General features: G+C 36.4%; 2 protein-coding genes across 2 annotated transcripts in view; both read left to right on the top strand.

Moving 5' to 3' along the window:
* The window catches only part of LOC137409141 (nurim homolog), a 51611-nt gene extending 50191 nt beyond the window's left edge, over window positions 1-1420 (top strand). Inside the window, exon 6 of the mRNA XM_068095542.1 lies at window positions 1037-1420. The gene's annotated coding sequence lies outside the window, so the exon portion shown is untranslated. The remainder of the gene's footprint in view (window positions 1-1036) is intronic.
* Window positions 1421-5780: 4360 nt separating this feature from the next.
* On the top strand, window positions 5781-9110 carry LOC137406222 (ETS-related transcription factor Elf-4-like). The gene is made up of 6 exons (XM_068092761.1): window positions 5781-5920; window positions 6082-6331; window positions 6673-6741; window positions 6858-7061; window positions 7288-7495; window positions 8629-9110. Exons 1-6 carry the CDS (start codon window positions 5909-5911, stop codon window positions 8735-8737), a joined length of 852 nt encoding a protein of 283 aa, XP_067948862.1. The 5' UTR covers window positions 5781-5908; the 3' UTR covers window positions 8738-9110.
* The last annotated feature ends 6346 nt before the right edge of the window (window positions 9111-15456 follow it).

Genomic DNA, 15456 nt, shown 5'->3' with positions numbered 1-15456 from the left:
AGTCAGATTACCTCAATCAAACATCAAAAACAATCACAAATGATAGAAAAATATCAAAATTTTCTGATAAAATCCCCAAAATTTTGTGAAAGTTCATGTTACCACTTCTTTCATATTTATCCCAAGGAGATTTTCAAGGAATATTAAAGGAGTGTCGTGATAGGCCGGCGCGAAGGAGTTTCGTATGGTTGCAGTAAGTAATCTAGATTTAGCATGTAAATTTAGGTGTGTATTTGGTGTCACTATGTTATGCTATAAAATTAACTGGTTTATAAAAACAAATCTCACCAGCACTTATGCTTGCAGTATTCGATCATTTACAGGTAGTATTAGACAACAGTGTTAGCCTAAGCGAGCTTGTGCACTTATACGTGTTTCTGAAAATAGAGGTACCGGTATTTTAGAGGTATTTAGAGGTAATAATAGAGGTATTTAGAGGTAATAATAGAGGTATTTAGAGGTAATAATAGAGGTATTTTATTAGCATGGGCACATAGTTAATAAAATAGAGGTATTTTATTAAAATGGGCACATAGTTAATAAAATAACTGGTATAGTTTAGCCAAATTATTTAGCAATTTTTTTAACCCGAACTTTGGAAACGGACTTGCCAAGTGTCTGCTATCAGGCATAAAACTGAGTCTCACCAATTTTGGATTAAAAGAGGGTAGAAGATTATTTACAAAACTAAGGCTATAACTTAGGGCCAGCGGAGTCTGATGAGAATTGTTGTAGAAGAATAGTCGGTCTCCAACGTGTTGTAATGTGTTTATGTACTGCTGGGTGGGCTCAGAGCTTCTCAAATTATCGGTTTAAAATGAATTTCTATTTTCATCTTAGTACTCAGAGCTCTATACTGGTATGCAAACACATTGTTTTAGCCACTTCAACATAATTGAAAAATTTCACATCAACTGCTCAGAAGTGGCCAGGCCTCAAGCATTGCTACGTTTGTAAGCAGTCAGTCTTTAAAGTGGTAAGATCAGGGTTGTGATCGCAATGTTGTTTTGTGTAAAATATTGTTTATCTATTGTAGACTAACAGAGCTCACCAGTGACTCGCACCAGTGACTCGCTACATACCTGCACCACTGTTAGTACTAGATCTAAAAAATCTGTATAGATTTACAGATCTCGTATCACTGATGACATTTTTTACAAAAGTTTTCTTTGGTATGTTTTTGCTATTCTCAGTAGCATGAAATGTTTTTTTTGTTTTTTTATAATCCCTAAAGGTCAAAAGATTGTGTTGTTCTGACACCATGTTTTGTAAACAATTTATCAGTTTGTGATATGTTATGCATTATTTGTCGTGTTTATACAGGAAACATATATTTATGTGGTGGAAATTCAATTATCAATAAGCCTGAGAATGTGTTTAAGTTATTTTCATCAATATAAAATGTGTATGACAGAAGGATCTGTTAACAACATAAAACCCACAATGGAGGAATAATATTGTCTCTTGCAGCTGTTCTCTGTCCGAGGCCAGTTGATTCACCTCGTTGCTTTTGCAGTTGCCTATTTTCTACTACCGAGATGATGCTTTGCGCAGCCTTCTGTAGCCTGTTGATGCGACTTTGTACTCGCCTTGTCTAGTGAATGGCACCCCTTGTTACAGTCATTTCATTAGCATTATCTTTGTCATTTTATCCTCATTAGTAATGTCTCTGCCTTTTATTCATTTATTGCTTTGAGGATGGTCGTTCTCATGGAATTGCCCAAATTGTATCATTTAGACTCCCTTTTAAAGAATGGCAATAGATACGCAGCCACCATATTACAGCTGTTGAGGTCTACCACTTGTTTGACATGTTCTCAGAAAGCTCCATATAGGATTGTTGTTTTACAAAACTAAGAACACATTTCTGAAAATATCTGTTAAACTATTTATTGTATTCTTTAGCTTGAATTTGCAAATTTGTCATGAGACATGTCGGTGAGCGAGTGGTGTTGATTCCAAGAATAGCTCTACTAAATTCTTTGTACCAGGCAGCCTATTTGAAAACTATTATCCGCATCGGTTACAATGGGCAGCCGTGGTTCAGTGGTTATGGCAGCAACTTGTGATCGGGGTGAAATTTATAAACAATAGACTTCAGCATAAATGACGTTTGGACCGCCTATTGTTAAACCGAAAACAGTCATGTTTTGAGCTTGTTACTGGTGGCAAATGATTTAATTACTTTTCATTCCTTTGGTGTTGTGAAATAAAAAGTGACAGAAAGGATAATATAATTGAAATAATGAAAAGCGGTGTTGATTTTTGTATCAAGTAATACTAAAATGCAATATAGTAAATTAAATGTTTGATCATGTTTACTGATTAATCCACATATTATTATTATATATTATGTTATCATATTATTGATTATCAGTAGTAACAGTGATGTCAGACTTTTTGCCCTACAGCCCATGAGATCGGGTAGCTTGTTGTTAGGATGACAAATGACATTGAAATTGACAACGCCCTGTGATTGGATGCCGAAGTCTATTGTTTATAAATGTCACCATTGATCGGTAGGTTGTTAGCTTGAGTCACACAAGTACCATTAGGGGGTGTTAAGAAGGGCACTAACCAAAATTACTTCTGTGCTACATCAGTACAAAATCAATAAACCCTGCTCAGAAAATGTGCTAAAAGGTAGCTTACTCACAGGGCTATCAGATTATAAACAATTAGTTGTATAAATGAGTTATTTTTTTACTTAGTCTATGATATGGAGCAAAGATAACCAATATGTATCGCATGTGAACATTATTTTTTGTAAGTGAACATGTGAAGGTCACTGGCAGGTTTTCACACATTAGGTATACTCGTAAAAATGAAATTCAAGTCTTGCTTTGGAATTGTCAGTTTTTTGAAATCTGGATAAAGCAAACTGGTAATTCAAGGACCCAATGAATTATGTTGCATAGTTGCCTTTTTTTACGTAAATTAGGAGGTTCTCATCGCATTGTCTGCACACAAGTTTAAACAGGGCAACCAAATGATGTTAAGGTTTCACTAACCGGGTCTATATGAACATTGGACTTTAAAGTCTGATGGAATAAAAAAGAGTTGGTAGTATGCAACATCTATAGATACAACTACTACCTTTACTGTAACAACTATTTTTCTTATAAAAAACATCCTTTTTATTACAAACCAGGGTTGTGCCGCGTTAGTACTGCTTTAGTACTGCGTTAGTACTGCACTGCATGATTGCAGTGCCGTACGTACGTAGTAATTATGCAGCGCATTGCAACTTTCTAATACCTAGAAGATATTTGCTGCTATTGCAACTGCACTCCTACTGCAAGTTGTCCAGTGTGATCTACTACAAATTTACTTCCATGACCCATTATTTCCTGGGTTTCAGTAACCTAAAACCCTGCAATTGATACATACCGCTAGTGCGCATTCGTCAAAACATGAGACTGTGTGCTTACTGTAACCCTACATTAGTATGAAGTTGATACGGTGGATCAACTGACGATGTGGACTTTCCAAGTGCCTGTACTGCAATTTTTCCGTTATTGCGCACTGCTCAAAGTTTTCACCATAATTGACGGTGTTTGAGGATGAAAAACGAAACTGGATTATGTGAACTGCTTCAGTTTTGATTGCCTTCAGTAAATACGACTGACTGATTGCGACTGCCTTCAGTAATACCGACTAAGCTCGGACCGGCTAATCAAACTTGCCCTCTAACTACCATATCATTGCGGAATTATAGGGAGTCAGGAATTATTACCATACCAATAGAATTGGGGTCCCTGTATTGTATTATCATTAACATTATTTATTAAAACCATAATAGATGTTCATTTCAATTACATACAACAAACTCATTGTGATCAATTTGTTTCCTTACTCATACCAAAGTTTGAGCAGCATTCAGATCATTTGATTGTGTTGTGTTCGCATCAAACTCAACTCAAAACTTGTTTGTGTGATGAGTTTCTACGAAAATGTGCTATGCGTGTATGTACAGCGTAATGTTCCTAATGCATTTAGCACTAAAAATGTGTACTAATAACCCTCTCACTGCACCCAGCACTGTAAACTGTGCAGTAGGTTATACCGTCACTGCACCAATACTGCTTACTGCACATTAGAAAGTAGTTGTATCGCATATACACGATATCGCATATAGTATGCAATTCAATTATACTGCATGGCTGTTACATGCTTCCTACTGCACTGATCATGCAACTACATAAATATCCAGGCAAAAAATTGCTGCAACTGTAATGCATTTTTACATCTGGGCATCAGTGAGTACTGATCAATGCGCAGTTAGGATTTTTTGTAATGATCCCAAGTTTGTTACACACTAATAGTAGTAATAATAAGTAGTAATAATAATAGTGCATTCCTTAAAATCGTTTAAGATAAAAGCATTATAGATGAAACACTAAAGAGAATCACACAAGAGGCAATACAAGAGTGTGAAGTCACACATCTACACTACGAGTGCTTCAAAGATGAACTTGCATAGTTTTTTTAAGATTTTATCAAAAAGTATCGGCATTTTTCTATCATTTGCGATTGTTTTTGATGTTTGAAGTGAGCTGATTGACAGGATGTTTCAAGATTACAATCGATAAAACTTGATCGCGATTAAAACGCTCAAATCGATCGAAAGTGCAAATATGACATCTATAATTGCAAAACGACCGACAAAATAGAGACGCACAACGCTTCATCTTGAACGCAATAGCCGATATCAGCTATCGCAACGATAACAACTAGTGATGTCATTTCACACATAATTTTCTTCCGCGCGTTTCAATTGCGATCAAGTTTTATCAATTTTAATCTTGAAACATTCTGGCAATCGGATACCTCAAACATCAAAAACAATCGCAAATGATTGAAAAATCTCCATACATTCCGATAAACCTATGAAAAAATTGTCGTCTTTAACATAGTTTTTTAACGTAGGATGCAAATTGCTAGCAAATATTTAAGTAAAAACTTTAAGTTACTTTGAGCTTTAGGTTTGAAGCAAATACTTTACTTTAGTAAGAAAAGAGCCATTGCAGAAGCCACCATTGCAGGTTGGAAAGAAGTACATGTAATGCATTGTACTGGATTTGAACTCAAGACGCACTACTATCTGCACTAATTGTTTCCTTTACAACACTTTTGAATACTTGTGAACATAGTTGATCGGCACACCTGATGTTTTTAGATGGTGAGATTTTTATATATTTAAACTAGTGATGGCCACACTAGTTTAAATAAAATGTACCTAACTATAATGTATAATGAACAGTATATAAGCGGAGTTAGTTTACACCCCACCTAGTCTAAGTTATAATAGGTTACACAGCTATTTTATTGCCAAATTTACCTCTGAACTTGTGCTTCTCCGAACCTACATTTTCCTTTGCATGCCTCTAAGATAAAGCACAAATAAAAAGTTCTTTTTTATAGATTATTATGTAATCGAATTAGCTTTAATACATATGATTAAGTATTTACTTGTGGGTTTTCATATAAGCTCACATAATTCACTTGTATCGCTAAATAGCTATCTCCATAATTTATTAAGGAATTATTATTGGTTAAATTCTGATGGAATTAGTTGGAGGTCTGTTGAATTTTTAGAGAGCTGAGACTGAGGAAAGCGTGAAAATAGCCCAGCCAACTTACAAGGCATTCATGACGCTGCATCAAAATTTTTGACGCAGTGCCAGCTTGGACTTTAGCCCCAGCTTTTATTGGTCCATATGATATCCAATTATTTTATAGATCTTGTTATCAACACTTTGGCACACATCTTATGCAAATATCGGTTGAAAAGGAGGTATGTAAATGCAACGAAAGGCTTTGCTTATTCAGTTGTTTGCAAGACTGCGGAGTGAGCAGACTACACTTTGCTACTTTCTTGTGACGAATTGTTGCAGTTTCTCATGCCATGGATCTACAGGTAAATATTATGGTCAGCAAGCTAGCACTTTGATAAAAACCAAAAGTACTTCTTAGAACACTTTGACATTCGCAAAGCACTGCAACTGCAGTTTCATAAACTCATCATTTTAATAAATTAAACTGAGAAATAAAGCTTGCATTTTTTTTCATTGCTGACAGGAAGTCTACATGGCGCCAGAAGGCGGTGAAGGTGGATACATCAACCTGTTGAACTATACAGAGTATGTGCCTTTGTATAACGGCTCAGCAAACGTAAATAGGTGTGGCAGGTCGTGGTCAACTGGGTCGGAGTCTGATGACAGCGAGGGCTATGACAATGGCTTATTGCCAAGGCCAACTAGATCAACTGTTAACGACAGCGATGGGGGTCTCTCCATAACAGAAATAGACGAAATGCTCAACTTTATAGGTAAGGTTTATGGGACGATAGCAAGTCCTTGCTAAAGTAATGAGAAATCTTATTAACATATCTGACACCGGCATCAGGCAGCGAGTAATGCTTCACTAAATATAACTTTTGGTGAGTTTATCCTAAACTCTGGTTACACCAGTTGAAAAAGAGCAGCGTGTTTATGTCTATTAGGAAACTGATTGTCTGACAGTCTGATGTTGTAACATCATACAACTGTACAAGTCTGTGTTTACATGTACACCTAGTTTACTGCAAACACCCAACTTTGGGCAAAAATCATCTAGGGCTGACAATGTGTACATGTCAGCTGACAATGTTTACATGTACATCTTTTACAGAAACAGAGCCAGATTTTTCAAGTGCAGAGTGGTTGAACATTCAGCCGGAACCAACTCTAGCAGAACCAGGTACTAATGACACTTTATTTTAGTATTCTGCCAAAATTTTTAATTTTCTCTTTAAAACCTAATGTTCGTTTAATATATAATTAGATTTGACGATCACTGATTAAAAATGCTTGCAGGTGATAGAGTGACATCTGATAGCATGATAAACAGTGGATTGGACAATAGAAATATTGGCGAACACCCTGAAAACAGATTTGAAAGCCGGTCTCCATTGCCACTCAATAATAATGCCTCACCTCTTAACCCTGAACACCACATTTCCTCACCCTCTGAAAATAAAGCCAGTACTCCAAATAAATGCAAAGGAAAGGAACGGAGACGTTAGTGTTCATAATTAACACAAGTCTTTAGGCTATACTATAATTGTTATATTAGTGTATTATGTTACATATAATAGTGCGCTATGTTATAATAGTGTGTTACGATACAGTGTTATCTTATGTTATGATTTACCGTAGTGAAAGAAACAAGTTTGCATGCATGATGAATTCAAGTTGTGTGTAGATTGAGAAACAAGGTGTTTAACTTGTATGTATATGTTGATAGGTTCTGGATCAAAAGAAAAAACAGCGACTCTTCCGAGATTTTTATGCGACATTATTAAGAATGGCGAGTTCAACCCTACTATCATTAAATGGCTTAACAAGGAAGATGGAGTTTTCCTGATTGTAAAACCTAAGGATATCGCCGAACTCTGGGGCAAGTGTAAAGGCAACCCAAAAATGAAGTATCCAAGCATGTCAAGAGGCATCAGGTATGTAAAAACAGGTATTGTTAGACATCACAGCAATTCATTTGCTTGTGACCCTGTCGATTCGTATATGTTATTTAATCAAACATTGTTTGACTGTTTGGTAAATAGCCTGTTACTGCTTCAAAACATAAGCCAGACAAAAAAATCATAGCAGTAATAATGATGTCTAGTTTTTATCTTTGCAATAGATAGTTTCAGCTCATGCGTAAAGCCATACGAGGCACTCCATACCCAGTCATGATTTAAACCAGAGCCCGAGTAGGCCTACTTTATTTACAAATTGGGAGTCGTTCTTTCTTGCGCAGATTTTATTAAAATGTGTAATTCTTTTACACGTTTTTTATTAGTTAGAGATTTGGTAATGAGCGCAAAACACTGCTAAAGCATTGAGTGCTCTACAAATAGGTCAGGGTATAGTGTGCTGGGCCTGCCAAAGGTAAACCAGTTATGCATGGGAACCGTCCACCAATTTGATCGGCCATGATTGAGTCAATAAAACTATTAATGGTTATTGAAATGGGCCAATCACACTCTTTTTAAAAAAAAACATATATTTCAGTTGTAAATCTTTAAGCTTTAAATTTCAAAGATGTGCTGAATAGGTTGGTAAGCTTATAAGCAAGGTTATTAAATTAGCTGTGGGATTTCTAACGTCAAATGCATGTCTCTGCAGTAGACCAAGGCCTGCTGTTGGCTTTATAGTTCTGTCCAGTTTTAATACATACAATGCAAATGTGCCTATACCCACAATTTAGTACCTCCTTAGTGTCTTACGGATGCTTTTATAAGGCTATAGCAAGTCAAGGTAACTTTAGAATTTTTTTAAACTACCTGTAATATGTCACGTGCTTGCCTGCATTCACCAAGTTAAACCAATGATATTTAATCATTTATGATATAATTTTTATAAACATTTGTGATTAAATATTAAATAATATTCAATCACAAATAATTAACGTTTACTTTGTAACCAACTTAGCTAAAGAAAGTATTGTAGGGTTTTGAGAAGTCTACGATGCAGGCAGTGTGCAAAATCAGTTGACGTGATCTTATGCTTTTACTATAATATAATATAATAATTTTTATGCTTTTGCCGTAATACGATATAATAATATGACTGTTTAATCATTCAGGGAACGAAGGAAGTATGGTTACTTTGATCGTGTAGCTCAGGATCCACGGTACCCGAAGAAGCTCACCTACAAGTTTGGTCCGAGGGTGGCTGAATACTTGAGGCAATAAATCCAACCATTTCTTTTGTACCTATTGTTGATCACCCAATGTAAATATTTTTTGACCTAGAAACCTTAGCCAACAAATGTTGGACTGACAGTTTTACTAGGCGCAGGTGTGTCAAGGACAGTTGCCATAGTGTGTTTTACTTTTACTGATATTTTTTAACCGAATTTTCGCTACCCTCGTTGCCGCTCTATGTTAGTCTAGACGAGTTTTTTCTCATCTACTTTTGAGGTTGTAGAACCATCACTAATCTTCAGGTAATTATGGAGATTGCCAGTAGCTTCTATTGAAGCAAACATTTTTATGCATTTCTGTCTCGCTGGTCAGTAAGAATAGCATAAGAGCAATTGCTCAAATATAATCGGTATAATCAGCACTCAGCCTGACTTCGTGTGACACTGACTTATATGGAGAGCTTGATAAATAGCCATTTGACTCTCACTATTGTGTTTGATAATTTCACATCGTCAAGTTCATTTCAATGTCACTCCGTTTATTGACATATCCCGCACGTATCCTGTGTGATAAAAGAGTACATTGACAACGCTCGGAGCCAGTCCAGCAGCCCAGCAAGCTGCAGCAACTGATAAAAAAAGCAAATCTTAATATCAATAGTTGAACACTTGTTTCTAGATGGCAAACCTAAACAGTACGCCTACCAATCGCTGTAGAAGTAGCTTACATGTGCAAACAAGGCAAACATGGCTGCACCAAATAGCTCTTGATACCATGACAGCGATATGTGCATCCCATCCATATTACTGTAGCAGAAGCAACATGCTTGCCAGTAAACATGAAAGCAGTAATCTATATACCACACAGAGTGCCATTGAAGCAACAGTCTGCATATCAACTACGGCATTGCAGCAGTAACATACATACCACCCACAACACCATAGAAACAGTAATGTACACACCACCTACAACACCATAGAAACATTAATGTACATAACACCTACAGCACCATAGAATCAGTAATGTACATACCACCTACAACACCATTTAAAATCCTAAGTCTTTCAGACACATCTACTAAGCACATTCCACCAGGGAATTCCAAGACATTAACTAGAGGGCTGACAATCACAAGTCAGCCTTGCTGGCTGGCTTTCTCTACCTTCCACATTGGTCAGGGCTGGAAAGGAAGATAAATCCCAGTGCCAATGAGAATTGACTTTTTGTCGTGAAACAACTAAGTTGCCTTACAGACTTTTAAAAAGTCAATGTGCTGACACAAAAGTACTCAAATCACAAAAGTGATTAACTACGTACGAAGGCTAATAAGGCCTATATAATTATAGTTCTGTCGATATATAGTTTCATATGTGACGACTTTTGCAAGCATGTTTCATTGCGAACGGACTTCACACCCTAGCACGTGTTCGCCAATAAGTTCATACAGTTGTTTTGCATCTTCTTCAGTGGCCATTTTATTGTGTACAATGGGTCCGTCCAACAGGCATCTTTCAGACACGGGTGTAAAACTCCCACAATTCTTTACGCACTAGCAACATGTTAAATATGTTATTCTTTTCATTGTTGGATCATCTGGTAAGATACATATAAGACATTAACAAATTGGAAAAGCATATGTAAAACTTTTACGCAGCTCAAATTTTCTGTTTTAGCAAAATTCATATTCTTTGTACTATTTGCAATCTATTAATCTGTGACTTTTTGGCTTCTTAACTTTGTGCCTTGAGTTAGTACCGTACTTTTTGGGCTATTAGCCGCTACTTTATTCTGATGTTTTGAGCCATGCGACTTATATAAGGGCGCGGCTATTCTGTGGTTTTTTCTTTTCCTGCTAAGGCGCATCAACCAGAATCTCCGATTAGTGCGCCTCTAGCAGGGAAAGAAAAAACAAAACAATGCCTAACGGTATTGTTCCATTAGGCACTGGGTTAAAAAGCGTCGGTTAATACAGAAAGGTGTCTAACGGCACTGTTCCATTTTAACTAGCAAAGTTGCTGCCGTGTTAAAAATCACCATCCTGAGTTCTGCGGCCTATACAAAGGTGCGGCCTATATATTGTTTTATTATCGTTTTTGAAAATAAAGCAGATGCGCTTATATAAGAGTGCGGTTAATAGTCCGAAAAGTACGGTAATCATTACTGTCAATATCGCCGGGGAACTTGTACAACCGAAAACTCCTTAATATGTAGCTAAAACACCTACTTAATATGTAGCTAATACACCTACTCAATATGTATATAATTTACAAAAGCTCAATTTCGTAAATATCATTGACACTTTGGGTAACAATGTTAATGAAACATCAGTGACAACCAATGAATTAGTCATAAGTACAGCAAACTCACAAATGTAAAATATTATGTTGCTATTACTAGTGTACTTGACATGACAACTAGTAGATGATTACTACTAGCGGCATAAACCTTTTTGTAAAAATTCATGTCCCTTTAGCTAGATTTGTAATAATTCAAAGGTTCCCAAATCACCGGTTAATTTGTATTATAGTTTGTAAACTAGAAACTAAAAGATCGATACAACAAAAAATTTCAGTTTGACAATCATAATCTGCGTTTTGCAATTTTTTAGGCATGTGTTCATATGTAAGGCATGTGTTTATATGTGAGACGTGTGTTCATATGTAAGGCATGTGTTCATATGTGAGGCGTGTGTTCATATGTAAGGTGTGTGTTCATATGAGAGGCATGTGTTCTATGTAAAGCTTGTGTTTATATGTGAGGTGTGTGTTCATATGTAAGGCATGTGTTCATATGTAAGGCATATATTCATATGTAAGGCATGTATTCATATGTAAGGCAAAGGTTTATATGTAAGGCATGTGTTCTATGTAAAACATGTGTTCTTTGTAAAGCATGTTTTCATATGTAAGGCATGTGTTCATATGTGTGGCATGTGTTCATATGTAAGGCATGTGTTCATATGTAAGGCACGTGTTTATATGTAAGGCATGTATTCCTATGTAAGGCATGTATTCATATGTAAGGCATGTATTCATATGTAAGGCATGTGTTTATATGTGAGACGTGTGTTCATATGTAAGGCATGTGTTCATATGTGAGGCGTGTGTTCATATGTAAGGTGTGTGTTCATATGTGAGGCATGTGTTCTATGTAAGGCTTGTGTTTATATGTGAGGTGTGTGTTCATATGTAAGGCATGTGTTCATATGTAAGGCATATATTCATATGTAAGGCATGTATTCATATGTAAAGCACATGTTTATATGTAAGGCATGTGTTCTATGTAAAACATGTGTTCTATGAAAAGCATGTTTTCATATGTAAGGCATGTGTTTATATGTGAGGCATGCGCTCATATGTAAGGCATGTGTTCATATGTAAGGCATGCGTTCAGATGTAAGACATGTGTTCATATGAATCCAGGAATATATTATATGATACAAGAAGAAATGCAACACTTCAAGATTCTACACAGCAGCTGCGAAATGTTAAAACAGTGTCTTAGAAAGGGCTTTTATAAAATAGAAAATTTTAGGATTAACATTTGACAGCTATTACCACGGTTGTACTATTGGATGGTAAACAGCTGCCCTCCAAAAGCACTCAAGTCACACTCAATGGTTGCATCAATTTGAAGCTTGCGTTTTTGTTCATTAATTTTTAACAAATTTTGACAGCTGCTGACAGTAGGGGAAGAGTAGGATAGATGGTCAGAGGATATATAGACTCCCCCCTTATTGTAGGAGTTGTGTTATCTGTTAATGTTTTCCACTGCCATAATCTTTTTAGCCCATCAACAAAGAGCCTGCGGTTGCTATTTTTAACATTTTTCAACATTCATACAAAGAACTGCAAGTGAGGTGCCTATGCTTGCAAACTTTGACTATTTCTGCTAAGTCAATGCTGGTTGGGTGTTCGTAATTATTAAAAAGATGTCATGGATTTTGATTTTATATTAAAATTGAACGTTGAATAAGACAATCAATGCATTAATTAATGAGCCAATCATGAGCCAATCATGCATTAGTAATGCATTTTGACAAACATTTAAAACTGTTTAATCCCAAAAATTATCAAATTACTAATGCTTCGACTAAGATACATGGGCCCCATGCCATGGTAGGAAAGGTGAACCGGGCGGTCCAAGTATCCTACATGAATGCAGATATATACCTGGAAGATTGGGAAGGTGGTCCATCTATCCTATTGTTTTATTATTCTAGATAATCATGCCCCAACTTTACAAAGAGAGAACAGACAGAGAAGCGGTACCCGAGAATGTCATTAGAAAAGCAGTCAGAGAAGTAGTATAGGACATGAAAACTAAACTATAAACTCATCCTAGGGCATCGAACTATGTATCATCAGTACCGGCTCATGTATCCTCTTTGAAAGGATAAATGAGCCACACTTTTAAAACTCATTTTCACCAAATATTTTTGTGCAGGGGTTTAATGCCATTATAGTATTGTACCAAATGCTTTAACTCATGGCGACATGAAATAAGAAAGTTGTTTTGGCATTTTCGGCAAAATATATTCAAAAAACAAATTATTAGCACCTTTGGAGGCCCACGTATCCTACTCCGACCCTATATAGCAACCTGTTTACAATGACGCCAAGTACAATGTACTGAGGAAGTACATATATCCAAAGTTTTATCTTTTGAATTTCACCGATTTATACAACGATGAACAGAATTCTTTTATTCCGCATATTACAACTGCCAGGTTTGAGCAATTTGGTTGCTTCTTGTGAAAAAGCTGCTAAATTTGTAACTTGTTGTTTCCCCGTGGGTTTTAGAATTGGTTTGGCTGTACATGTTTGGGGCAGTTGGCATACATTGGTATATTGCATGCACCCATCCGACGCCCTGTACTTTTAAAATGCATGAAAGTAACTGGAGATAATTGTTTTCAGGCATTGAATGCTCAGCTATCCCATAATGCATTAGGCTATCGTAGATTTGTTACTTGGCTGCTCTCCAGATACATGTGGAGCGTGTTATTTCCCCCAAAAGTTAATGACCTAAAATCTTTCAGTTTGAAAATCCACTTAAAATTTGTACAACCAACTGACCAGCTCAGGTCTCTTCTCATGTGAGCTACATTATTAAAAGGTTCCCAAGCAGCTCACTCAACATCAGTGGAAATTCAATACCGTAGAAGCAAGGTGTCCTGCGGGCAGTATGAGGCACAAGAATGAAGCGTTTATCTACATACATCAACCAACATTAAAAAATCATTGCAGAAACGTAGCAGGCATATTTTAAACACCTCTCAGCCAACAGGAGTTTAAATGCATGTAGATGGTTACCACGCATAACTTGTTTTATTAGTATCAAGTATTGGATTGAATATAAAAAGATTGAAAGCAGTGAATGACCCCAGGGGGTTCACTCTCTTCTATTCATCCCCAAGGGCTAGTCTGAAATGTTATAAAATGCACCCTTTCCACTGACTTACACATTAATAAAAAACTACCCCTTATCACATTATCACCACAGACTAATTACCCCTTTTTGCTCATGACTACCTATTTCCACTGTTTGGAAAGGGGTATTCATGTACCAAGCTAAAAAACATACCCTTTTTTATGAAAGCGCTCTTAAGTATCAGGCCGCAAAAAAAACACCCTTAAAACATGCTTTTTTCGTTGAGCCCTTAGAAATGAAAATTGAGAGTGAACCGATAAATGCGGTCAAAGGATGCTTGCAAATTGTTCCAACTTGCGTACAAGTTTGTCGATTGATATTCCTTCAGTTTCCAGTATTTGTTGATAAAATGCATTTGAAAAGCGACTAGTTTGATTTGCCTTGAAGATATTGATGAGAAGTGTCTATGAAAGGTTTCATGTCTCATTTCTCTTCCGAGTACAAATACTCTTCAACCATCGCAGCACATGATGCTAATACACATAGCTAATTTCTTAGCGAGACACGATTCGTGACTGCACAAATAGTATATAATACAGCAACAGCTGAATTTATGTTTCCTCATTTTCATTTTTAATCTCCATCTGTAATCATTCAAGTTGGAATTTTGCTTTTACATTTTTGGCTAGTATATAGGTATTTAGTAGTATTACCATGATAAAAATATTGTCGATCATTATTAACTATCAGGACAGCTGATTATTTCTTGTCATGCATGATGTACTTTCTTCAAAACTTGCCACAATTCTGTTGAGAAACCTTTATTGGCACGGGAATGGCCAAATGAGCTGTCTGGAGTATGCTGCCGTCGGCGGAACATAGAAAGAATTTGAAAGTTTCTATTTTTAAAATTGCCATGCAAGAGATTTGGAGAAGCAAAGCTTAGAGAGGATCTATGACCATGGGGATATTTCTCACGCTGATAACTCTGTGTTATCATATAGTGACAGCTCGGGAGTTTTAGAATGGTTGCAGACAGATGATGTAGTCATTCAAAATTGTTAAGTGGTAGTCATTTAAAAAATCCCTCCTGTGATGAACCACAATTGAGATGTTCTTTTAATGTCTACAACTGCGGAATGGCCAGTTAGATAATCTAATAGTGCTTGTCCAATAAACTAAACACCTGCATTCCAAGATTGTCCATCTCATATTTCTGAAACGAGTGACAACTGTTTGCCAATGTTGCTCTATTCCTCTTGAGAGTTTCATTGTAAATCTTATTACCACAGGATTAGCAACAATATAACAGCGAGTGAAGCTCATTGCATGCAAAAATTCCAATCGACTATCTTTCATTTCCTCACGAAGTGGACAGAAAGAAGAGGCAGAAA

This window comes from Watersipora subatra, chromosome 1 (assembly GCF_963576615.1).
Source record: "Watersipora subatra chromosome 1, tzWatSuba1.1, whole genome shotgun sequence".
Taxonomy (NCBI): Eukaryota; Metazoa; Bryozoa; class Gymnolaemata; order Cheilostomatida; family Watersiporidae; genus Watersipora; species Watersipora subatra.
The sequence above is the reverse complement of the archived record's forward strand: the minus strand, read 5'-3'. Positions and strand labels throughout refer to the sequence as shown.

Bases quoted from the DNA above. Each gene is read 5' to 3' on its own strand.
- LOC137406222 (XM_068092761.1), top strand. The intron at 6,332-6,672 runs GTAAGGTTTATG...CATCTTTTACAG, and splicing joins CGAAATGCTCAACTTTATAG to AAACAGAGCCAGATTTTTCA. The intron at 7,496-8,628 runs GTATGTAAAAAC...TTAATCATTCAG, and splicing joins AGCATGTCAAGAGGCATCAG to GGAACGAAGGAAGTATGGTT.